The sequence below is a fragment of the Poecilia mexicana genome, unplaced genomic scaffold (assembly GCF_051168715.1).
Source record: "Poecilia mexicana isolate PSO_F unplaced genomic scaffold, ASM5116871v1 scaffold_4, whole genome shotgun sequence".
Classification (NCBI taxonomy): Eukaryota; Metazoa; Chordata; class Actinopteri; order Cyprinodontiformes; family Poeciliidae; genus Poecilia; species Poecilia mexicana.
This window is the reverse complement of record NW_028263373.1, coordinates 7099864-7120441: the sequence shown is the minus strand read 5'-3', so window position 1 is coordinate 7120441 and position 20578 is coordinate 7099864. Positions and strand designations below refer to the sequence as shown.

Genomic DNA, 20578 nt, shown 5'->3' with positions numbered 1-20578 from the left:
AGATGTTCTCATTTTTTTGAGCTGCAACTGTAATAGGGGAGTTGTTAAAAATGCTTGCCTTACTAATTATCTAAGCTTATTCTGTAACAGGCGTGACAGAGCACTGAACGTTTTTTAAACCACAAAACCGCATTAGATTAGTGTTTGTTTTTTCTTCATAGCACATAATGTACCGATTTTCCATCAAGGGACTACCACACAATGAGGGGACCAGCTCGACAAGTGAAAGGTCACAGCATAAGATTCAAATATTTAGTAACGAATATGAATAATAAAAACTGAGGGAGATAAAAGGCTGGAATTTCCTCTGCAATCATTTAAAAAACCATGGCACGCATAATTTGATGTTACACCTCTGGATATGGTTTGATATAACAATGATAAACAGTTTTATAGTGGACCATTTAATCCTGTGGTTTCGGGTCACACCCACATGTGAACCACCGTGACTCAAGTGTAGGTTGTTTCCAGCTGATTAGCTTGCAAGCCGCTTGGTGTCTTGGCGCAGGGGTGAAACACCGCCACCTGGCGGGCAGCTGCTGCCCCTGCAGCAGCAGGAGGAAGTGTTTCGGAAGTGGACGCTCAACGGCAGAACTGGGATCGAGGGAGAGGGCGGAGAAACGGGAGCAACCGACTGGATTGTGGAAATGACACTGGCTTTTATCTAGCACCCGAAATAATTCATGCCTAGCTTTCACGTCATTACCGATAAACCAGAGGCCGCTCCATTTACGATGAGTCGCATAAAAAGGCCGTAAGGTAAGTCAGCCCGGTCCGTGAACCCAGCGGAAGCTATCCTGCTAGCGGCTTCTTTTAGCTAATGCAATAAATGAGCCGCGGCTTGCTAGGCTGGTAGCTCTGTTCGGGGAGATGTGGAGGGTTTAGTGACCTAATAGGGCGAAAACGTAGGCGTGCGTCTGGTTTAAAGCAGTGTGGGAAGGTTTAGACGGTTTTCATGCCGTGTCAGTGATCTTAGCCCCTGGATTGGTTTTCTCTGAGGTGTTGAGCAGCAGCATCATGAAAGAGCGATTGTTTAGGACCGCCTGCCTGCGTGGCTAACACGCCACATATTTACGGTGTGGTAAATGTTTACCTGTCAGCCTGACAGGATTTCCCTAGGCTTGATAGCCTGAGCTAACATTCAGGTTAACGTGGCAGGTAAACATAAGTGATGTAACAGTGTAACCCAGGTTTAACCCAGGTTTATGAGTACATTTAGCAGACAGACCAAGTTTTGAATCATTATTCATCGTATAATGTCTAGTCTCCATGATATGTCTATTATCTGAGTCTGGAGGTTGTTACCTCACAGTGTTGGTGTCACTGGACCCAGATACGTTTAATTGTTCTTATTGTGACCCAGTTTACAGCAGCCTCAGACATCAGCCGAGTTTTATGTCGGATTCTTGTGTACATAAATGTTAACCTTATTTCTTGTAAAGTTATTGTTCTGTTTATGTACATTACAGTCTCTACTGACACAGATTCTCTTACAAAACAATTTATTACCACATTCTGTGTTTGAGACTGAGCATGACCATCAAAGAGCATCACATAATTAGCACATAGTAATGAAATACAATCTGAAAAGTGTGGCACGCTTCTGTTTTCAGGCCTGAGGTGATATGTTATAGAGCAGCTTTTGCTGCAAGTCTTTTCGGTAATCAGCTTTGCACTTCGCTTTCCTCTTTGCAAAATAGCTCCATTGTCGTCTGATGGGGGGGGGGATGTCTTTCTGAACATCAACTTTCAATCCAGGTGAAAGTCCAGTTTATTTAAATACCATGGTATTTAAAAGAGTTCATATTCTCCAGCTTGTATAATTTATTTTTTTATTTTTTATTTTTTTGCAAAGCTGGAGAAACTATTTTGAATTTTGCTGTTTTGCGCATGAAAATATCGTTGACGGAGACACGGCTAGTGAGCGTTAGCTGCTTTCTCCACTATGTTGTTCATCCTTGAACCCACCTGGTGTCTCTGTTGCTGATGACTCCGTCTTAGTCCCACCAAAGCACAGAGTCTGAGGTAAAGGACATGATGTCATCATGTGCAGAATGGGATCATAACGTTGCATAGTAACCTGTTTTATGCTGCTGCTGAGCACTAAGTACATACAGGCTACCCAGGCCTGTCACAATAATCAATAAATCGATTAATCGCATGATAAATTAAAACTAGCTCAATAAGTTCCATTTGCATGATTTATCACTGTTCTCTTTCTGCCAAAAACTTTTCTTCTCTACGTTTCATGTTTCATGTAATCAACTCCAGGAATTTTCTAGGCAAGGCAAATTTATTTGTGGAGCGCATTTTGTGTCCAAGACAATTCAAAGCACTTTCCAGAAAAATCAAGAGAGTTTGAAAACATATCAAGCAAGATAAAAACTAATGAAATAAAAGTAAAATGAAATTAAATCAGGAAAAAAAAATTGATAGAATATTTTCAACTGTCATATCTTAAAAAAACAGTTTTCTAATGTTTGCACAAGGTTTCAATGGTTTTCATTGCAGCAGCTCCTGTTTTATCTGGTGTTGAAATAAAGTCGCGGTCGTTACGGAAACAGGGTTATATGGGCAGGCTTCCACCGAGCGGCAGAAGAACTGGGTCGCCTCCTGCCCCCAGCAGAGAGGGTGGAGGGGAATGACCCACCGGGGCAGCAGATCAATCCCTTCCTCATCACACGTTATCAGCAGCACAACTGTCCTGATTGGTTCTGCTCCATCTCTCATTTTCCTTTCCCTCTTTCCCTGCAGGGAACACTCAAAAATTTGACGTCCAGGTTGGGGGAAAGGCAAAAAAAAAAAAAATCCGGGGCGACAGATTCGATCCTCCGGGGCGGCTTTGGCAGGTCGGGGACGGTCGCCATGCGTCGGCGGTGAGGGGCGACTCGTTGCGAGGGACACACACACGGCGTCAGGAGAGGCGGAGATGAAGCTCAAACAGCGCATGGTGGTGCTGTGTGCCGTGCTCCTGCTGCTGGGCCTGGCCAAGATCTTCCTGCTGGATGGAGGGGAGGGGTCTGCGGCCAGTCGGCGGGACCTCCGCGCCTTCCGGAAGGTCAGCACGTACTTAGCTGACAGGGTCCCCAATCCTGGAAAAGATGGTAGCACTTTATATGAAGGGGTGTGCATAACACTGACACGACCCTGTCATAAACATAACACTCATTATGAACGTGAAGGAGTTTTCATGAACGCTGTCATGAAGTGTAATTCTGTAAATAATGACATCTTTAAAGAAAAGTTACATAAAATATGTGATTTTTGCATTAAAAGTGTCATTATTTACCTAATGACACTTCATGACAGCGTTCATGAAGACTCCTTTATGTTCATGAAGTGTCAGTCTTATGCACACCCCTTCAAATAAAGCGTTGTCAACAAGGTATTTCACACAATAAAATTTAAAGAGATTGTGCATAATTATTTTTTTTGTTGCATAAAGCTTTCCTCATCTGCTTGGCAGTTCATCCGTCCATCTGTTCCATGTTTGCATCCTGCCTTTATAACTGCGTGATAATCCCCACAGATGGAGTCGGGTCTCTCTCTGCCCCGGGGAGCCCACCTCACACACACTCTCCAGTCTCCGTGGGAGATAGCGAGCCAGTGGGTGGGCCCCCGAGAGGTGTACCCCGAGGAGACCCCCGAGCTGGCCGCCGTGCTCACCTCGCTGAGCACGGCCAGGATAGAGCGCGCCGACGTGGGCTACAAGGGCACGCAGCTCAAAGCCCTGCTGGTGCTGGACGGAGGACAGAAAGTGGTCTTTAAACCCAAGAGGTCAGACTTCAGATCATTCTGCGATTGGTTATCGATTGATGGGTTGATTGATCAACTTACGATTAATTGATAAGCGTTGTCTTAAAGCCCTGGATTTTGACACATGAAGGGATGGATGCACTTTTCATAAGGTGCTGAATTAAAAAAACTAAAATAACTGACTGTATTTACTGAGTGAATAAACAGAAAATTGTGATTTTTCTCACATATTTATAAAATATAACAAAACAGGAACCTCCTGCTGAATAGAAAAATAAAAGATGAAAATATGTGAATCACTTAATCCACCATGAACAGAGATGTTCATACACAAGTGCCATCTGTGGCTGCTCTTGAACGAATGTTAAAATTTCGCTCCATGAAGCAGGTTAAGTCGTGATAGTCTTTAAAATCAGTCATGCTAAGTGACGTCATGGGTTTTTTTTCGATCACATCCTGGCCTTCGCAGCACATGAGTAAGTTTTGGATGAGAAGTTGATTCTGCTCGGCTGAATGAGTGTTAAGATGATACTAAAGGAACTGTTCAAGTGTTTATATTCCAAAACAGAACCGCATAAAGTTCATGTCACATGCCACACCGGACTCTGTTTGGACCGTTTCTGTTTTCCATTCTTGTATGGCTCTGCCATCTTTATTTCTGTATCTACTAGCTACGTTTGAGGGTGACCAGCGGCGCCTTCTGCTGGATGGAGGCCAAACTACAACACTAAAACAAAATCTAAGCGGATGTTATTAGCTAATTGATTGGAACTAATTTTGATCTAATAAAATATTAATTGTAAGTCTGTGACTTTCTTGTCCTTTTAAAGTGGTTAAAATTCTGACTTCTGATTTTCTCGCTCAGATACAACAGAGACTACGTGGTTGAAGGCGAGCCATACGCAGGATACGACAGACACAATGCAGAGGTGGCTGCTTTCCACCTGGACAGGTGTGTGTGTGTGTGTGTGTGTGTGTGTGTGTGTGTGTGTGGGTGTGTGTGTGTGTGTGTGTGTGTGTGTGTGTGTGTGTGTGTGTGTGTGTGTGAGTGTCGCACATCGCTCGAAACGATCCGTGACATTTCCTTTCGTCCTCAGGATCCTGGGGTTCAGGAGGGCGCCCCTGGTGGTGGGCCGATACGTCAACCTGCGAACCGAGATCAAACCCGTCGCCACCGACCAGCTGCTGAGCACTTTCCTCATGCAGGGTGAGCGCGCACTTTCCTTCTACTCCGCATGAAAATTTCTCGCGAGGGGTGAGCGTTTTCAGTCCTCTGGCTTTGAGTCAGTGCGGTTGTCTGGAATGAAAGATGTTCTTATATTTCTGCCCCGTTCTGTTCTCGTTCTGAGTTTGTTTTGAGCTTTGTGAGACTCAAATTCACTCTCCGTCAAACTGGCGTGTCCTGTATTTCTCTGGCTCCGTCTGAATATAGTCTAGAAATCCACCCTGTAGGGGCGTGGCATCGGCGATGCTTGCAATAAGACAAAACTCTGGAGAATTTCAATAACAGATGTGGGAATGACCTGAATCAACATGTTTGACCAGTCTGGGTGCAGCAGCTTGGTCTAAATAATTGCAAACCCGTTGCTTGAATCTCAGTTGAAGTATGCATCAGACCAGTTTGAGATTTAAAAAGGAAAAGTTCATCATTAACACCAAATTATTCTTCTTCCTGAGACGGGCAAAGGTTCCTCCAGCCTGGAATTGGCTTGTATCATTTTCCATAGAACATGGAAATTATAAGCGTTGGAGAAAAAGTGTAAAGATAAAAAAAAAAAAAAACCCTGAAGAAATGCAGGTAGTTTTCACAGTTGGTACATTTATTTTACGTGAAATCAACTTTCTTGAATTTTGAATTGCAACATTATACCTGGAATTTCACATTTTAGCCGTCAGTATTTGCTTTTTTTTACACAATGAGTGAATGTACGCACATTAAGAAATCAGAAAAAGTTCAGTTTCGTCACCTGTCTAGACATCCAAACCAAGGACTTTGCACAATTTTATTTTAGAGTTTGACAAACTAATCAGCGAACTACACTCCATTCTTTACTTAGAGATTGTGGAATATAGCTGATTAAAGTTAACTCAGCTGCTTTTTATACATAACACTCTGTTTTGGCATTGCTTTTCTTTATCTTTGGAACCCACAAAAAAAAAAAAAACAATTTTTTTTTTTTTTTTTTTTTTTTTTTTTTTTGCAGGTACAAAGATAAAATTAAACGGCACAGAAACTGTGGTCCGTAAAACTTCAAACACGCATCAGCAAGGATTTTCTGATTTTGGTCATCAAAAAAACAAAAACAAAAAGAAAACCAATGAATTTTTATAAAGTTGCACTTTTATGATGATGCGTCATGTTCTGCAAACATTCTCAGGAATTTTCCACCTTTAACACCACAGTTACTGTAAATGTACAAGCCGTAACAACTTTCTGAAAATCCGTGCAGTCCTCCGGCTCGTTCTGGGGATCCCGAGGCGTTCCCAGACCCGACGGTAAATCGAGTCCCTCCAGTCAAGATCTGGGTTTCTCCTCCCTCCTATGAAAGATGTTCACTTCAAACACTTGTGTGTGTATATATGTATATATATATATATATATATATATATATATATATATAAAATCTATTGATCATTAGTTTAAAAATAAATTCAACCTTTATTTTAATCATAGGGAAAACTTTGTCGATGTGTTCTTGGAGTAGTTCTTCTTGGAAGGTTCAGCACTGCTGCAGGTTATTTTAGACTTTGTAACCGTTGAGGTTTTTTTTTTTTTTTTTTACATTATTTTACATGCTGCTGTTTGAAATCTTTCAACCTTCAGAGAGACTCTATTTAAAATATATAAAGTCAGATGATTATATATTCTATTAGTTTTGCTTCTAAAATTGAGCTCAGCTTTCATAAAAATTTACTTTACTGACATCTGGTTCATGATTTATAGGGCCATTTTTTCCCCACCACTTTAGGACAAAATCGTTTAAAAACTTTTTTTTTTGTTAGTTTGTTTTGCATTGACTCAGGTTATCTTTACCCAATATTAGAATTTGCTTCATCTGAAACATTTTAATGCGGGGGAGAACATTTATCTCACCACTGCAGGAGACAGTTCTACTTAAGATTGAGAAGATTAGTTTCAGGAAAAGCAGCATGAAGTGCCATGTGATGGTGACAGACTAACGCGATGAATGACGATGTTATTTTGATATTACTGTGCAGCTTGGTTTCACACCAACTGTAAGGTACAGGTGTGCCTCTTTGAATTAGAATATCAAAAAGCAAATTTATTTCTGGAGTTCAATTCAGAAAGTGAATCTCACGGTATGAGATCTTCCAGGCTTTTATTTCTGATCTTTTGAATCATTACTTCTCACACCTTCCTCCTGAAAATACTCTGCAGATTCTCAGTCAGATTCATTGCTTGTGAATCTTCTGCCACATTTTTTTCCCCCTTCCACTAAGCTTTCCATGAACAGGTGCACCATCCTGAACATCCAACTGGTTCTGCTGCGACGTTTTCTTGGTTTTCCATTTTGTGGAGATGGTTCCGTCTGTAGGACAAACGACGTAGCGGTCTTTGCTAGTCGGGACCAAAATTTTAAAATCCTTTTATGCTCTTTTTTTTGTTTGTTTGTTTGTTTTAGTATTTTAGTAATATTCAAATTTTCTGAGAAGATGAATTTTAGGATTTTGTTAGCTGTAGTTATTGAAAGAGACACAAATAAGTACATGTTGAGTCAAACTACTGAAATTAATTTCTTTAATAAAATGTTTCGTTATATTCCGTTTGTGGGATTTTCCCCACTGAATAAGTGAACTAAAATTGAACCCCGACTTTTTTTTTTTGTAAAACTTCCAGAGTGTGATTGTCACAGCAATAAAAGATTAATTAATTTTAAGGCTTTATAGATGTCTTTACATAGAAGAGCTGTATAAAAAAATGCTTTTTGTTCTTTACCTGCTCTATAAGTTCGTTTTTATTTCATAAAGATGAAGAGGAGCCGCTGCTCCTCCGTTTTTGGACGTGTGGCAGCAAAGCTGTGGTTCTGTTCCTTCATATTTCTTTGGGGGGAAAAGTCAGACCAATTAATTTTAATTCCACTCTTTTTAAGCTATCAAGCAAAAACTGAATATTTCAAATAATTGCTACATTAAAAAGAATTTCTTAAAGACAAACAGACTCAGGAGGAGTTTTATACTTAATGGGACGTATTAGTAAAATGAAAAATCAATCATGTGATGCTGAAAAAGCGTTTGATTCTCTTATCTGGTATTATTTATTCAAACATTTAAAAAATGTGGTTTTATTTACCCTTTCAGTTCAGTCCTAAAAAAAAACCCTCACCACATCTTTAATGTGTATTAAAGATACTCAATATAAGAAATGTTTTTACGCCACTGATATTTTACTTTCTTTTTAGATGCCTTAAAGTTGGAACACATTTCAGTCGCAGAAGAAAGTAATCCAGATCTAGTTAATGTTACGGTTGATAAATCTAATATCAATTGTGAGAGAATATATTCACCTTTGCAGGAATTTCATAACGTTTCTAGGCTAAATTAAATCAAAACGAAGCAAATCTGATTATTACAGAAGATGGTTGGTTTAATCAATGTGTGACTCTGGTAAACACGTCAAGTTTCAGACAGATGGAAGAAATTCACGTGGAAAAGTATAATTAGTTTCATGATTATCCCTGAAATAAAACAAAAGCAAAAAAGCAGATTTATTTATATTTCTATATATATATATATATATATATATATATATATATATATATATATATATATATATATATATATATATAAAAATTCCCTTCTCACCCTCTGCAGGTGGTCTCTTTCATCCTCTGAGCTCGGGTCCTCTACCAGAGGCCTGGGAGCTTGAGGGTTCCTCCAGTATCTTGGCTGTGCCTAGAACTGCACATTTCTGGACTGAGATGTCTGATGTTCCTGGGATCTGTTGTAGCCACTGCTCCAGTTTGGGGGTGACTGCCCCGAGGGCCCCGATGACCACAGGCACCACTGTGGTCTTCACCTTCCAGGCCTTCTCCAGTTCCTCTCTGAGGCCCTGGTATTTCTCCAGTTTCTCATGCTCCTTTTTCCTGATGTTGTAGTCACTTGGTATTGCTACATCCACCACAACGGCTTTCCTCTGTTCTTTATCCACCACCACAATGTCCGGTTGGTTCGCCATTACCATCTTGTCTGTCTGGATCTGGAAGTCCCACAGGATCTTGGCTCGGTCATTCTCCACCACCTTTGGGGGTGTTCCCCACTTCGATGTCGGGGCTTCCAGTCCATATTCGGCACAGATGTTCCTGTACACTATGCCCGCCACTTGGTTATGTCGTTCCATGTTTGCTTTCCCTGCCAGCATCTTGCACCCTGCTGTTATGTGCTGGACTGTCTCAGGGGCCTCCTTGCACAGCCTACACCTTGGGTCTTGTCTGGTGTGGTAGATCTGAGCCTCTATTGCTCTGGTGTTCAGGGCCTGTTCCTGTGCAGCCAGGATGAGGGCCTCTGTGCTGTCCTTGAGTCCAGCTTTCTCCAGCCATTGGTAGGATTTCCTGATATCAGCCACTTCAGTTATTTGTCGGTGGTACATCCCATGTAGGGGCTTGTCCTCCCATGATGGTTCCTCCAGCACCTCATCTTCTGTTCCCCATTGCCTGAGACATTCGCTGAGCACATCGTCCGTTGAGGCTTTGTCCTTGATGTATTTATGGATCTTGGATGTTTCATCCTGGACAGTGGCTCTCACACTCACTAGTCCTCTGCCTCCTTCCTTACGGCTCGTGTACAGTCTCAGGGTGCTGGATTTGGGGTGGAACCCTCCATGCATGGTTAGTAGCTTCCGAGTCTTAACATCCGTGGCCTTCATCTCTTCCATTGGCCAGCTAATTATTCCGGCAGGGTATCTGATTACTGGTAATCAGATACCCTGATTACCAGGGTATATTGCCAGGATATATTGCACGGATATATATATATATATATATATATATATATATATATATATATATATATATATATATATATATATATGTGTGTGTACACACACACACACACATGATGTTGGAGGGAGTGTGGAAACTTTGTGGCCGATCGTTTTCATTTCCTTTGGGATTGTCAAGTTCTCCAGCCTGATTGGCTGAAATGATTTGTTTCATCACTGATCTGGAGACCGAATGCGCTTTCTACTCAATATATTTGGGAGAAGCTTCATATAAATCCAGCTTAGAAGATAAATGCAGTCGACAGAGTTCAGTGTCTGTGAGTTGCAGTTCAGACGTTAAATGACGATCGATAAGGTTTTCATAATACTGTGCAGCTTTATCAGATTCGCTGCGCAGGTAAAAGTGATAACTTACAGTGTGAGCGTTAGGCTGACAGAGAAAATCCAGTATGTGTAGAAAGGACGTCTTTTGCATATGAGAGTTTTTTTTTTTCTGTGAAGTATGTAGAGAGGCAGCTCTGGCTCTTTTTTTTATACACAGCGCAGCATAGTTGCCCACCTAAATCACACGAGTTTGCTCTGTGTCACCAACTTTACTTATCGATTAATTTTGTGTTTTTTTTTTAGTGACTCATTGCTTCAGTTCAGATAATTTTCAGCCCTTCATCTTCTCATACACAAACAGTTTTTAGCGTTTCAGGTTTTAATCTGGTAAATTCTCATGCAGGAGGTCTCGCAGTTATTTTGTTTTGGTCACAATCTGACATTTCATAAGAGCCTTCAGGCGCCAACGTGGGATTAGAGCCAGTTCAGTTGAAACGGTGATAAAAATCTAGAATTAAATTATCTGCAAAATCTGAGCATCTTTTTGATTATTTATCTCTGCAAAATATCAAAATGTGAATTTGTGGAGAAAAGCAGGCGGATCCACTATGGTTCAGTATCTGGGTTCTTTGTCTGAAATGGCAGATCACAGACAAGAAACAGGAAGTAGGACTCTATAGAGGGTCTCTCAGTCCCGCCAAATAAAACTCGTCTGGAACCACAAATGTCACGACTTTTTGAGAAAGGACAACTTATAATTTTAGGTAAATGTATTACTGGAGGGAATTAGTTATTTTTAAAGGGCAACCATCTTATTTCTGTTTGTAGGATTTAAAATAAACATAAAACTTAGCCAAAAGAGGACAGATTGTTTTAAAAAATAAAGACAGGTTACAAACTAATGACAAAAAACATATTACTAGCACTTCTAATGTCATTCTTTGTTATAATTCAATGCAAATATTGTAGAAATAGACTAAATAATTGTTAAAAGACCTGCGTTGGTTATTGTATCCAAATTTAAAAACATTAGCAGGTTGGAGATCCCTGGACTAGATGAAGGGCTGACTTGACTCAGACCCGTTCTATATTTACAGTTTTTAATTTCCTAACATTAATTTACTTGCTATCTTCAGATCTTTGCTGACTCTTATTGTAATTATTCTACTAGATTTTTGTCTCGACTTTTATATTTTATTTTTGTCAACCCAAACACCAAGTGGTATAAGAGCTTTTCTGGCTGATTTTGTATTTTTCTTTCTTTCTTTCTGGATAGTTTATGCCTTGGTGTGTTTTTTTTTTTTTTAATTAACTCTGAAATCTTACAGAAACATTTAATCTTTGTGGATTTTAGTCACTCTGATAAATCATCTCAAAACATCATACAACTCTGGAAAAGCTGGGGGGGATTTTCCCTCTTGTGGGAATGAGCTTTGACTATTCAGGTAGAAAAAGTAAAACGTTTTTTCGCATCACACGAGAGGGGGAAAGAAGAAATAAAAAATAAAACGGTACACTGGGGCATCTAAACACCTTGTGAATTCACCGTCCATTCAGTACATCACACTGACTCATCTCTGAACCCGTGTTAATATTCAGCCTCATTGTTTTTTCTTTTTGATTTACTACAATGCAAATGAGCGACGTATGAATTTTGAACTCGTCAGTCATGCTGCAAACCTGCAACTTCCAGAGTACATTTTCTATGACGATGAAAAAAAAACACACAAAAGCTTCACTGCTGCCCATGATGTTGGAATATCTTTTACAACTTTCCGCAAAATGACAGTTTCATGACTTATTCCTGACTAAACGTATATTTTAAGTTTTTTTTGTTTTTCTTTTGTTAAATCACAGCTGCTGCGTCATTCCCTGTTCTCATCGCGTCTCTCTTCAGGTAACAACACGTGTTTCTACGGGAAGTGCTACTACTGCCGGGAGACGGAGCCGGCGTGCGCGGATGGCGAAACCATGGAGGGGTCGCTGACCCTCTGGCTGCCGGACGTGTGGCCCCTGCAGAAACACCGACATCCGTGGGGCCGCACATACAGAGAGGGCAAACTGGCCAGGTGGGTGTGGCCTTCACGGCCGCCTGGGACAGTTCTGTGACACGGGTGCGATTCCGTTTGACGATTGTCAAGAAAAATTAAAACGTTGTTGTTCAGGCTGGTGACTGAATGTGGGTGAGCTTTGATTGCTCATAACCTGACATCAGAAAGCAGTTCGGTGTGTGTGTGTGTGTGTGTGTGTGTGTGTGCGCGTGTGCGTGCGTGTATGTGTGTGTGTATGCTGCTTCTGCTGGTGAGGGAAGTTGCTCACAGTACTGCATTACAGCAACGAATTCCCTTCTGCAGCTCAGACATCCCATCATTTCCCAAGAGTCCTCTGATGGTTAGTGTGGCTTTCACATGGGTGAAAGGAGCAGAAACCTGTGGTGCAGATGGTGGCGGCCTGCTTCTCTTTTAGCAATAATTGGACAGAGAGGAAATGTTTTGCGTTTTGGCAGAAAAGATTCTAGTATTTTTTCTAAGGGGCGGCCGTTCATCATATAATTTACCATTAAAAGTGAAAAACTTCTTATTATAACAAGAAAGCTGATTAGTTGTCACAATAAACTCAGATTAACGCTGTTAAAAAAAAAAAAAAAAAAGTCTCCGTACTGTCAGCATTGTCAGTTTTGCTATTACTGTTTGTTCAGTGAACGTATCGACAAATTTGAAAATATGATTAGATGTATTTGCTGTGTACGGTTCACTCATACAAATCACACCTTTTTTTTTATGTGACTATGATTGCTGGCCATACAGTTTCCTAAAAAAGAACCGAATAGTTTGCGTCGTCACTTTTGTCGTCATCACAATCGCTCCACAACTTATCACGGCCCCCCAACCCCATAGTTTATTCTGCTTTTACTTCCTCGTTGCATCGAAGTAGTTCAGGTCAAATCAATTTTAGCAACAGCCATGATGTAAATTCAAAGGCTATTTTTAATATGGTCTCAGTTTAAAAACAAGGGCTGTCCCCGATAAAAAAAAAAATAACTGAGATCAACCAGGCCTGATGGCGCCCTGACCCGTAGAGTCAAGATAACTGGAACCTCTCTGATGACACAAAGTTGGCCATTTAAAGCAATTAATCAGTGGATGAAAGACAAAGTCATTAGCATTTATGTCTAAATTATTAGCCACTGTTACTGAGGTAGTAGCTGTTGTAAGAAAATATAATATGTGGAAAAATTGACCAGATCTCTTATCAGAACCACCAATGTGCTTATCTTTGTAAAAACTCATCAGAATTTTAGATTTTAGTTCATTTTTTATTTATTTTACTTATATCTGTTTTGTGATGAAATAGCTGGGAGAATACTTTTTTTATTACATAGTAGAATTATCATCTGAAACACATAAACAAGTCCAAAAAAATTGGAGACACACTTCCACTGCAATTGTTCTTGTTATTAACCATTTATTAAAATGTTTTTATTGATCTACAAAATATAGACTTGTCAGAAAAGAGGAAAAAATACTTTTTTATGTGCAAGCTAAGAAATGGGAAGTAAGCGTTCTGGAGAAGCTGATCCTTTAAACGCCTAACCACATCTCCAGTCTCCAACGCTGATGTTGCTCATTATTTTATACAGTTGACTTTGTTTTGCCAGGTTGTTCCGTTCCGAAGATTGTTTTGAGCATTAAGTGCCAGCAACCTAACGCTTCTCTATCCCAGTTCATCTCTGACTTTTGAATATCTTAAAGTTTAAATTCTCCCAGGGTATTTTATTTTTTTCTTTAAAAAAGAAACATGAGAGAGCCCCCGCACCCCCCAATGGGCCAGGAATTAAGCCTTGTGGGACTCCCTTGGGTATTTGCAATAGGTTCGAATAGAACCGTCTGTCTGTACTGCCTGGTACCACTTATGAGATAATTTCCAAACCATTTCACGTTTTGTTTAGAATAAACATCTGGAAGACATTTAAGTAATTTGAAGTGGACGATAGTGTCAGAAGCTTTAGAAAAATTGACTGCTTATGTTGTTGCATAGCAGCAACAACATACCCATCTTTTTTTTTTTTTTATGATGGGTAATTAAATATTGTGCCGTAGAAGAAAAAGTACAGCATGTCTATGTGAAGAAGAATATTTTATGAGTTACTCTTAGTTAAGAGACGGCAGAAAGGAGAGAGGAGCATCAATAAATCCAAGACTGATCAGATCAGAGGAGGTCCAGATGACAGATGTCCTGATGAATCTTTTTATTGTGAAATGGTATTTTTGCCTGGGAACTTCTAGCACAGTAACATTCTTTAACGAGATCAGCGAAAAGATCACCGTAAAGAGGAAATTCCTAAATTAGATTTTTGGGAAAGAGAAATTAACTGGATGCAATGAAAGTACCAAATCACTGTCGAAACCTTTTTTTTTTTTTTTTTTCCCCTGGTGATTCCTACTGGACCTGTTCAAAATGTAGTCATATAAATCCACCAACAGGTGGGTGAATGATTCCTTCAAATCCTTAATTTCTAACTTAATTTCTAACTCAAGCATCACAACATTATTGTTTGGTTTTTGTTTTGGTCAATAATGAAAGACTCCAATGTTACTCGAAAACAAAAGATGAGTTTTAGCAAATGCCAGATAAGCTCGGTCTATGATGAAACCGAGCTTATCTGTCAAAACATCAACAAGCGGTTCGCAGACTGTGTAATTTGGCAGGCACCTTGGCCATTTATTGCACCAGAAATGACGTTATTAGCACAAGTGGGTGAAGCTTAACCTACTAAATGTTTTTGAAGGTTAACGGAAAGTTTTTTAAAACTGAAACTCTTCCACCTCCAGTGAAGACTCGGTCAAGACTGGGATGCATTTTCTCGTTGAGCTTACTGTTGTAATGCCTACTTTTAAACAACTTTTGATCATTAATAGTACTATTCTGAAATACCAGACGTGTTTCATACAGGATTAATTAGAACTGAGTTTTGGAGACCTAAATAACGTTAGAAGCTCTTACCAGGACTACACTTGTACACGGGAATAACGTATTTCGTATGTAAATACTTTACAAATATAAAAGTGAGCCACAGAAAAGTTAAAACTTCAAATGTTTTTCAACTTATACAGGAAATTTGTGAAGAAAAAGTTAGTTTTATTTGAACAGCTTGTCACTTTTTTCCTCGGTTTCTGTAGAGTAATAACAAATTTGATCCGGTTTTCTTTTTTGTTTTGCTGTGTAAAAGAATGTGCAGTATTCCCAAAGCATTTTCATGTGTAGAAATCATTATAGTAATTTTATTGTAAGAATTTTGAGCTGCTATGATTAATACAGATCAAAGAAAAAAAAATCCACTGAGGCACAAATTTCTGCCCAAAGAAATGCTTGCAAGAAAAGAATGTGATGTTATTTGATGTTGAAAAGTTGGGGAAAAAAATTATAATTCATTGTGATTAAAGGCATATACATTTATGAAATTAAAACTAGGGTAGTCTTTGAAATTGTAAATTCAGGAACTTGTAAGAATCACGTGGCTGCATCGAATCTGGTCCTGAGATGTTTTGACGCAGGAAAAGAGCCACGTTCTACCTGAAAGTGGACTTCATAATCTCAGACAACTTTATTTTTCTTTTTCAAAATTTTGACTCGACCGTGTCAGAATGTCGTTTTAATATCGTAAATGTATAGAGATTTTTTATCTCTTGGCTTTGACTTTGTTGTCAGGCAACATCCAAATTTCTTTAATATAAAAATGTCAAATTAATCTCAATATTTTAGATATTTTTGGCAGAAGTATGTATTTTATTCTCAATTTATCCTTATTTTTATTTGCTTTTTTTTTTTTCCAAACATGCTGTTATGTACTGAGCTAAAAAAAAGTCCATGAAGTAACTAATTTAAGTTGCTGCCAATGAGTCATTTAACTCTTCATATCTGTATCGGTGAATCAAAATAATCATATAGCACAGTGTAATATTTCATACCAATAATGGATACCTTTTCATGCTGTCCATTTTGTCCAAAATGTCTGTCTTTCACACAGTGTTTTGTTAGATTATTTTCCCTTCACATCAGTCCGGACCTGCAGGCTTGTTCCCCTTTATCTAAATTTAGCCTAACTGATTTTATTTCCCGTCTGTGTGCGAGTTCTGGTTTCTCCTTTCTGGTTCCTGTGTGTGCACAGCTGCGCCGTGTAGACAGAGGGCAGCTACGAGCACACTCCACTGGCTGTGCTTGTCGCACCTGTTGTGCAATAAGAGCTTTGAGGAAATCAAATTGGGAAACATAAACTGAGCCGCAGATCTTGGTTAGTCACCGTAGCGATGCTCCCATGGGACGTTTCACCTCATTTCCTGTCTTGTAAAATTCACTTTAATGACTTTTCTGTCGTCCTACCTTCGTTCTTAAATGTCGCTCTAACCACCTGATCTTATCTTTCATGGGCTGACAGGAAGGTACTTCCAGTTGCCATTGCAAACAAACTTATTCCAGTCCATCTGAAGAACTTTCACGTTTGTTTTTTCACATAGGTGGGAGTATGATGAAAGCTACTGCGAGGCGGTGAAGAAGATGCCCCCATATGACGCGGGGCCGCGGCTCCTCGATGTGATCGATACGGCTGTTTTTGATTATCTGATCGGCAACGCTGATCGCCATCACTACGAGAGTTTCCAGGATGACGGCGGAGCCAGCATGCTCATCCTGCTCGATAACGCCAAGAGGTGAGGGGTGATGAACCCACAACATGATGAAATTATTTTGATTGTACTTTTTATTTTAGTTTTTTTTTTTTTTTTTTGAAGTCATATCACGTTTGTTTTGCATCAGATTTAAAGAAGTCCCTTGTGTTTTTTTTATTTTTTTTTTACCGTAACCGAGACTCTGGAGCAGTCTGTGTGCAGCACAGCACTGAAAAAACAGATTAGTCACTCCTGAAGAGTTCCAGTAAAATTCTCCTTTTTAGTAAACGTGTCGGCACCATAAGGATATTGTTAATCCACTTTTTACATCTCACTTCTGGTATCCCGCTAAATTGTCACTCATCTCTTCCAGTTTGCCCATCTCTTTTTCAAGAACTTGCCGCCACTGAAACTGCTTTGTAACTGAGTCATCTACACCCACTCCTCGGATGGAAAGATGAGGGTTTTTCTAGTCTTGCTCTTAAATTTGTTTGTTTTATAAACACATTCTGGTTTGTGAACAGTTTTACTGATATCTTCTCTTTTTTCTGAGAAGCATGGTGTCAGACTTTTTTCTTTTTTTTTCTTTTTTTTGTCTGGCTGTAAAGTCTCTCTGGCAGAACAAATACATTATTTCATATCTGATTTTTTTTTTTTTACTTCTAGACCAAGCGGCAGCAGATCTTTATTTGAACATTGAATCACTTTTTGCTGCTGTGGTGGAATGAGGGAATATTGGTCTTGCATTGGATGGATGATGAGGATTATTCTCTAACAAACTTCAGCACCTTAAATAACTCATACCTCCTTAAAAAGCCTTAATCTTGAAATCAAGGCCTTAAAAAGTCTTAGATCCACTTAAAAAACATGTAAGATGGTATTAAAAACATTCCCCATAGGTCTTAAATATTGTAGTGGCAGGACTACTTAATTTTGTATATTTTATGTAGGGTTTTTTTTTTTTCTCATAGGAGTTCCCATCAGGCAACAGTTTGAGTCGACTGCAAATTTATTGCCAGTTTATTGCCGTTCCCAACCTGTACAATGTTGCATGTTTGTGGAAAAAAAAAAAAACTCGACACAGAAAACGGTCGTGCTTCTGCTGCTAGAGGTTTTGGAGCAGCATTTGGTGCGACACAAACTGAGAAGTCGAGAAAAACAAACAAACTCTGAAATCAGAGGTTTATGCCTGTTGACGAGTTTTATTTCAACAAAGTTACTACTGTGTGTGTTGTTATGAGAGAACAGCTGAGAAGGAGGAGATTATGGAAAAGAAGCGGAGCATGAGACGAAAACAGAGCCGCAGCTGCAGATGAAAAATGGTGGAGAGGGGAGTAAAAGGACTGGCAATTAATGTCTTGAACTAAAGTAAGAATGTGACAATGTCTGTAGTTAATCAACCGGTACAGTTTCTACTTCTTTAGATTTTGAGGAAGATCTATTCCTCGAATAGTTCTTCCTGTTTGTCACAGTGGTTAAATACTAATCCACAACCCAAAGCTGCAATGGCTATATTTGGTGTCGGTGAAGGGAACTACCTCATAATTAGGAAAAGTCGTACACACATCATTGCTTTCACTACTTTGCTTGCACACAGAAGAATATTTATTACAAATATAAATCCAAAGACCCTATAAAAGCTCTAAAGCTGGGAGATCTGATGCAGTTTATACAAAAATTCACTAACAAGCTCTAGGGATAAATTATTCTTCTCTATCTGGAATCTTGGTACCCCAGACAGGCTCAAAGCAGAGTTTTCACTTTTATTTAGATTTTTTTGTATAGTTATTTAATTTCTTCATTTAATTTCTTCTTATGATTATTATTTAAATGTTTTTTTATTTTTTATTTTTTGTTTTAACTGTGGTTGCCCATGCAAAATAATGTAAATAGTGTGGGGCCTTACTACTAGTGCATGGTTTGATGACTTCTGCTTCTTTGGATGAGTGATCCTGATGTTGGCGGGTCGAATGAAGGGGGCTGAGTGTGTTTCACCTGCAAGTGTAAAAATATGAGCAACATTAACATGTATCTGTTATTTGTTGCAGCTCAGTATAAAGATTTTCTTTTTAAAATGGTCCTTTCTCAGTAATTTTGAGGCAAGAGCTCAATAGTTCGATGTATGCATGGAGTATTCACACACCTTCGATTTCTCTTGTTCGTCTCTGTTGTGTTTTCTCGGCAGCTTCGGCAATCCTTCTTTGGATGAGCGAAGCATCCTGGCGCCCCTCTACCAGTGCTGCATGTAAGTCCCCACGCGGTCAGGTCACATTCCTCAGATTGGTCTCTCCCATAATCAATCGCCTCTGTGTGTTTTGTGCTTTCGACTTCCTGCGACAGGATTCGTGTTTCCACCTGGAACAGGCTGAGCTTCCTGAAAGGTGGAGTCCTGAGTTCGGCCATGCGACAGGCGCTCGCTTTTGATCCCATCAATCCCGTCCTGGCGGAGCCTCACCTCGCAGCTCTGGACAGGCGTCTGAACGGAGTCATAGCAACTGTGAAGCAGTGCATGGAAGCACAAGGCCCAGACAACACACTGATAGAGGATCGGATGAATCTCCCGCATCCGTAGGAAAGCAAAAGCAAGCGGCGAGGCTCGTCCAAACAGCTGTCTTCAGACTATGGCTCTGCAGCTCCAGGGAAGCAGAAGCGGCAAATGAAACGGCACGGCGGAGCAAAGGCGGCACGTTTCTTCACCCTCCATCCGTTTATCGACTCTCTGAGGAATGCGATCCTCAACGGAGAACTCTGTTCAAAGAGTCGGAGAGCGCTCGACCGTTTCACATCCAGCCTCTCGGGACCGGAGTGAGAAGGAGAGCAAACACTGCGAGCAAATTCTACCGCTGCTGGTGTCTATGTTCCTCCCACCTCTTGCCAAATCCTCCCTCATCGATTATGATTGTTCATGTACACCTCATTAGCCGCAGACGACGGATGAAGAAGTGTGAAAGCTTGAAATGAGTCTCCGACATCTCTGTGAAAGCCACACTTCAGACTAGAGCCAATAAACTGAGAAGTTACTTTAATTATATATAAAAAAAATACTCCCAATTTATTTTGAGTTTTAAATGGAACTGATAATTGACTCATTTTTGCTCAGTATTGTACATATTTAAGTAGTGATGTAGATTAATGAACTGATGGGATATAAATATTTGGACTATAATATTAAATGAAATTTAGAGTGTGTGTGTGTGTGTGTGTGTGTGTGTGTGTGTGTGTGTGTGTGTGTGTGTGTGTGTGTGTGTGTGTGTGTGTGTGTGTGTGTGCGTGCGTGCGTGCGTGCGTGCGTGCGTGCGTGCGTGCGTGCGTGCGTGCGTGCGTGCGTGCGTGTGTGTGCGTGTGTGTGTGTGTGAGAGAGAGAGAGAGAGTAAAAAGGAGAGAATGAGTGCCATACTGTGCCGTAATTCAAAGCTACTGACATGACAGACTTGAATCATGGTGGGGGTCAAAGGTTTTGGGGTGTTTTATTTCATTTTCGGCATTAAACTATGGTCTACATCTGTCTACCCAAGTAGTTTTTTTCTTAGTCTCGTCACCAAAATAATTTGCCATCAGACTTTCCCCTAAAAGCAATTTTCAAATGTTGATTATGGCAAGAAATCTCCAAGTCATCAGGGCCTACGTAAAAATGTTCTTTGCTTTGAGCGTGGAGTTAACTGTCATTTCTTTCACAATACATTTCCTTCATTAGCATGCCAAGAAAAGCTGCCTCTTGAGTTTCCTCTGACTGTAAATCATAAGTGATGGTGACATCAAGTACAAACTAGAAAGTGTGCATTTCCTATGAAAATGCAAGTGTGTATACTTTTGGTGAAAATGGCAAAAGCGTTTGAAGCCGACTGCTGAAGACTTGCAGAAAGATAAGAAATAG

The 20578-nt window shown here is 39.9% G+C and overlaps 1 protein-coding gene across 1 annotated transcript; it reads left to right on the top strand.

Moving 5' to 3' along the window:
• Positions 1-518: 518 nt before the first annotated feature.
• fam20b (FAM20B glycosaminoglycan xylosylkinase) lies at positions 519-20213 on the top strand. The gene is made up of 9 exons (XM_014992055.2): positions 519-759; positions 2755-3058; positions 3530-3777; positions 4622-4708; positions 4854-4963; positions 11937-12108; positions 16555-16746; positions 18890-18949; positions 19045-20213. The coding sequence occupies exons 2-9, from the start codon at positions 2930-2932 to the stop codon at positions 19274-19276; spliced, it is 1230 nt and encodes a 409-aa protein (XP_014847541.1). The 5' UTR covers positions 519-759; positions 2755-2929; the 3' UTR covers positions 19277-20213.
• The last annotated feature ends 365 nt before the right edge of the window (positions 20214-20578 follow it).

Excerpts from the sequence above, each read along its gene's own strand:
- fam20b (XM_014992055.2), top strand. The coding sequence starts at position 2,930 with ATGAAGCTCAAACAGCGCATGGTGGTGCTGTGTGCCGTGCTCCTGCTG. Across the intron at positions 16,747-18,889 it reads CTGCTCGATAACGCCAAGAG|CTTCGGCAATCCTTCTTTGG; the intron begins GTGAGGGGTGAT and ends TTTTCTCGGCAG. Across the intron at positions 18,950-19,044 it reads CCCCTCTACCAGTGCTGCAT|GATTCGTGTTTCCACCTGGA; the intron begins GTAAGTCCCCAC and ends TTCCTGCGACAG.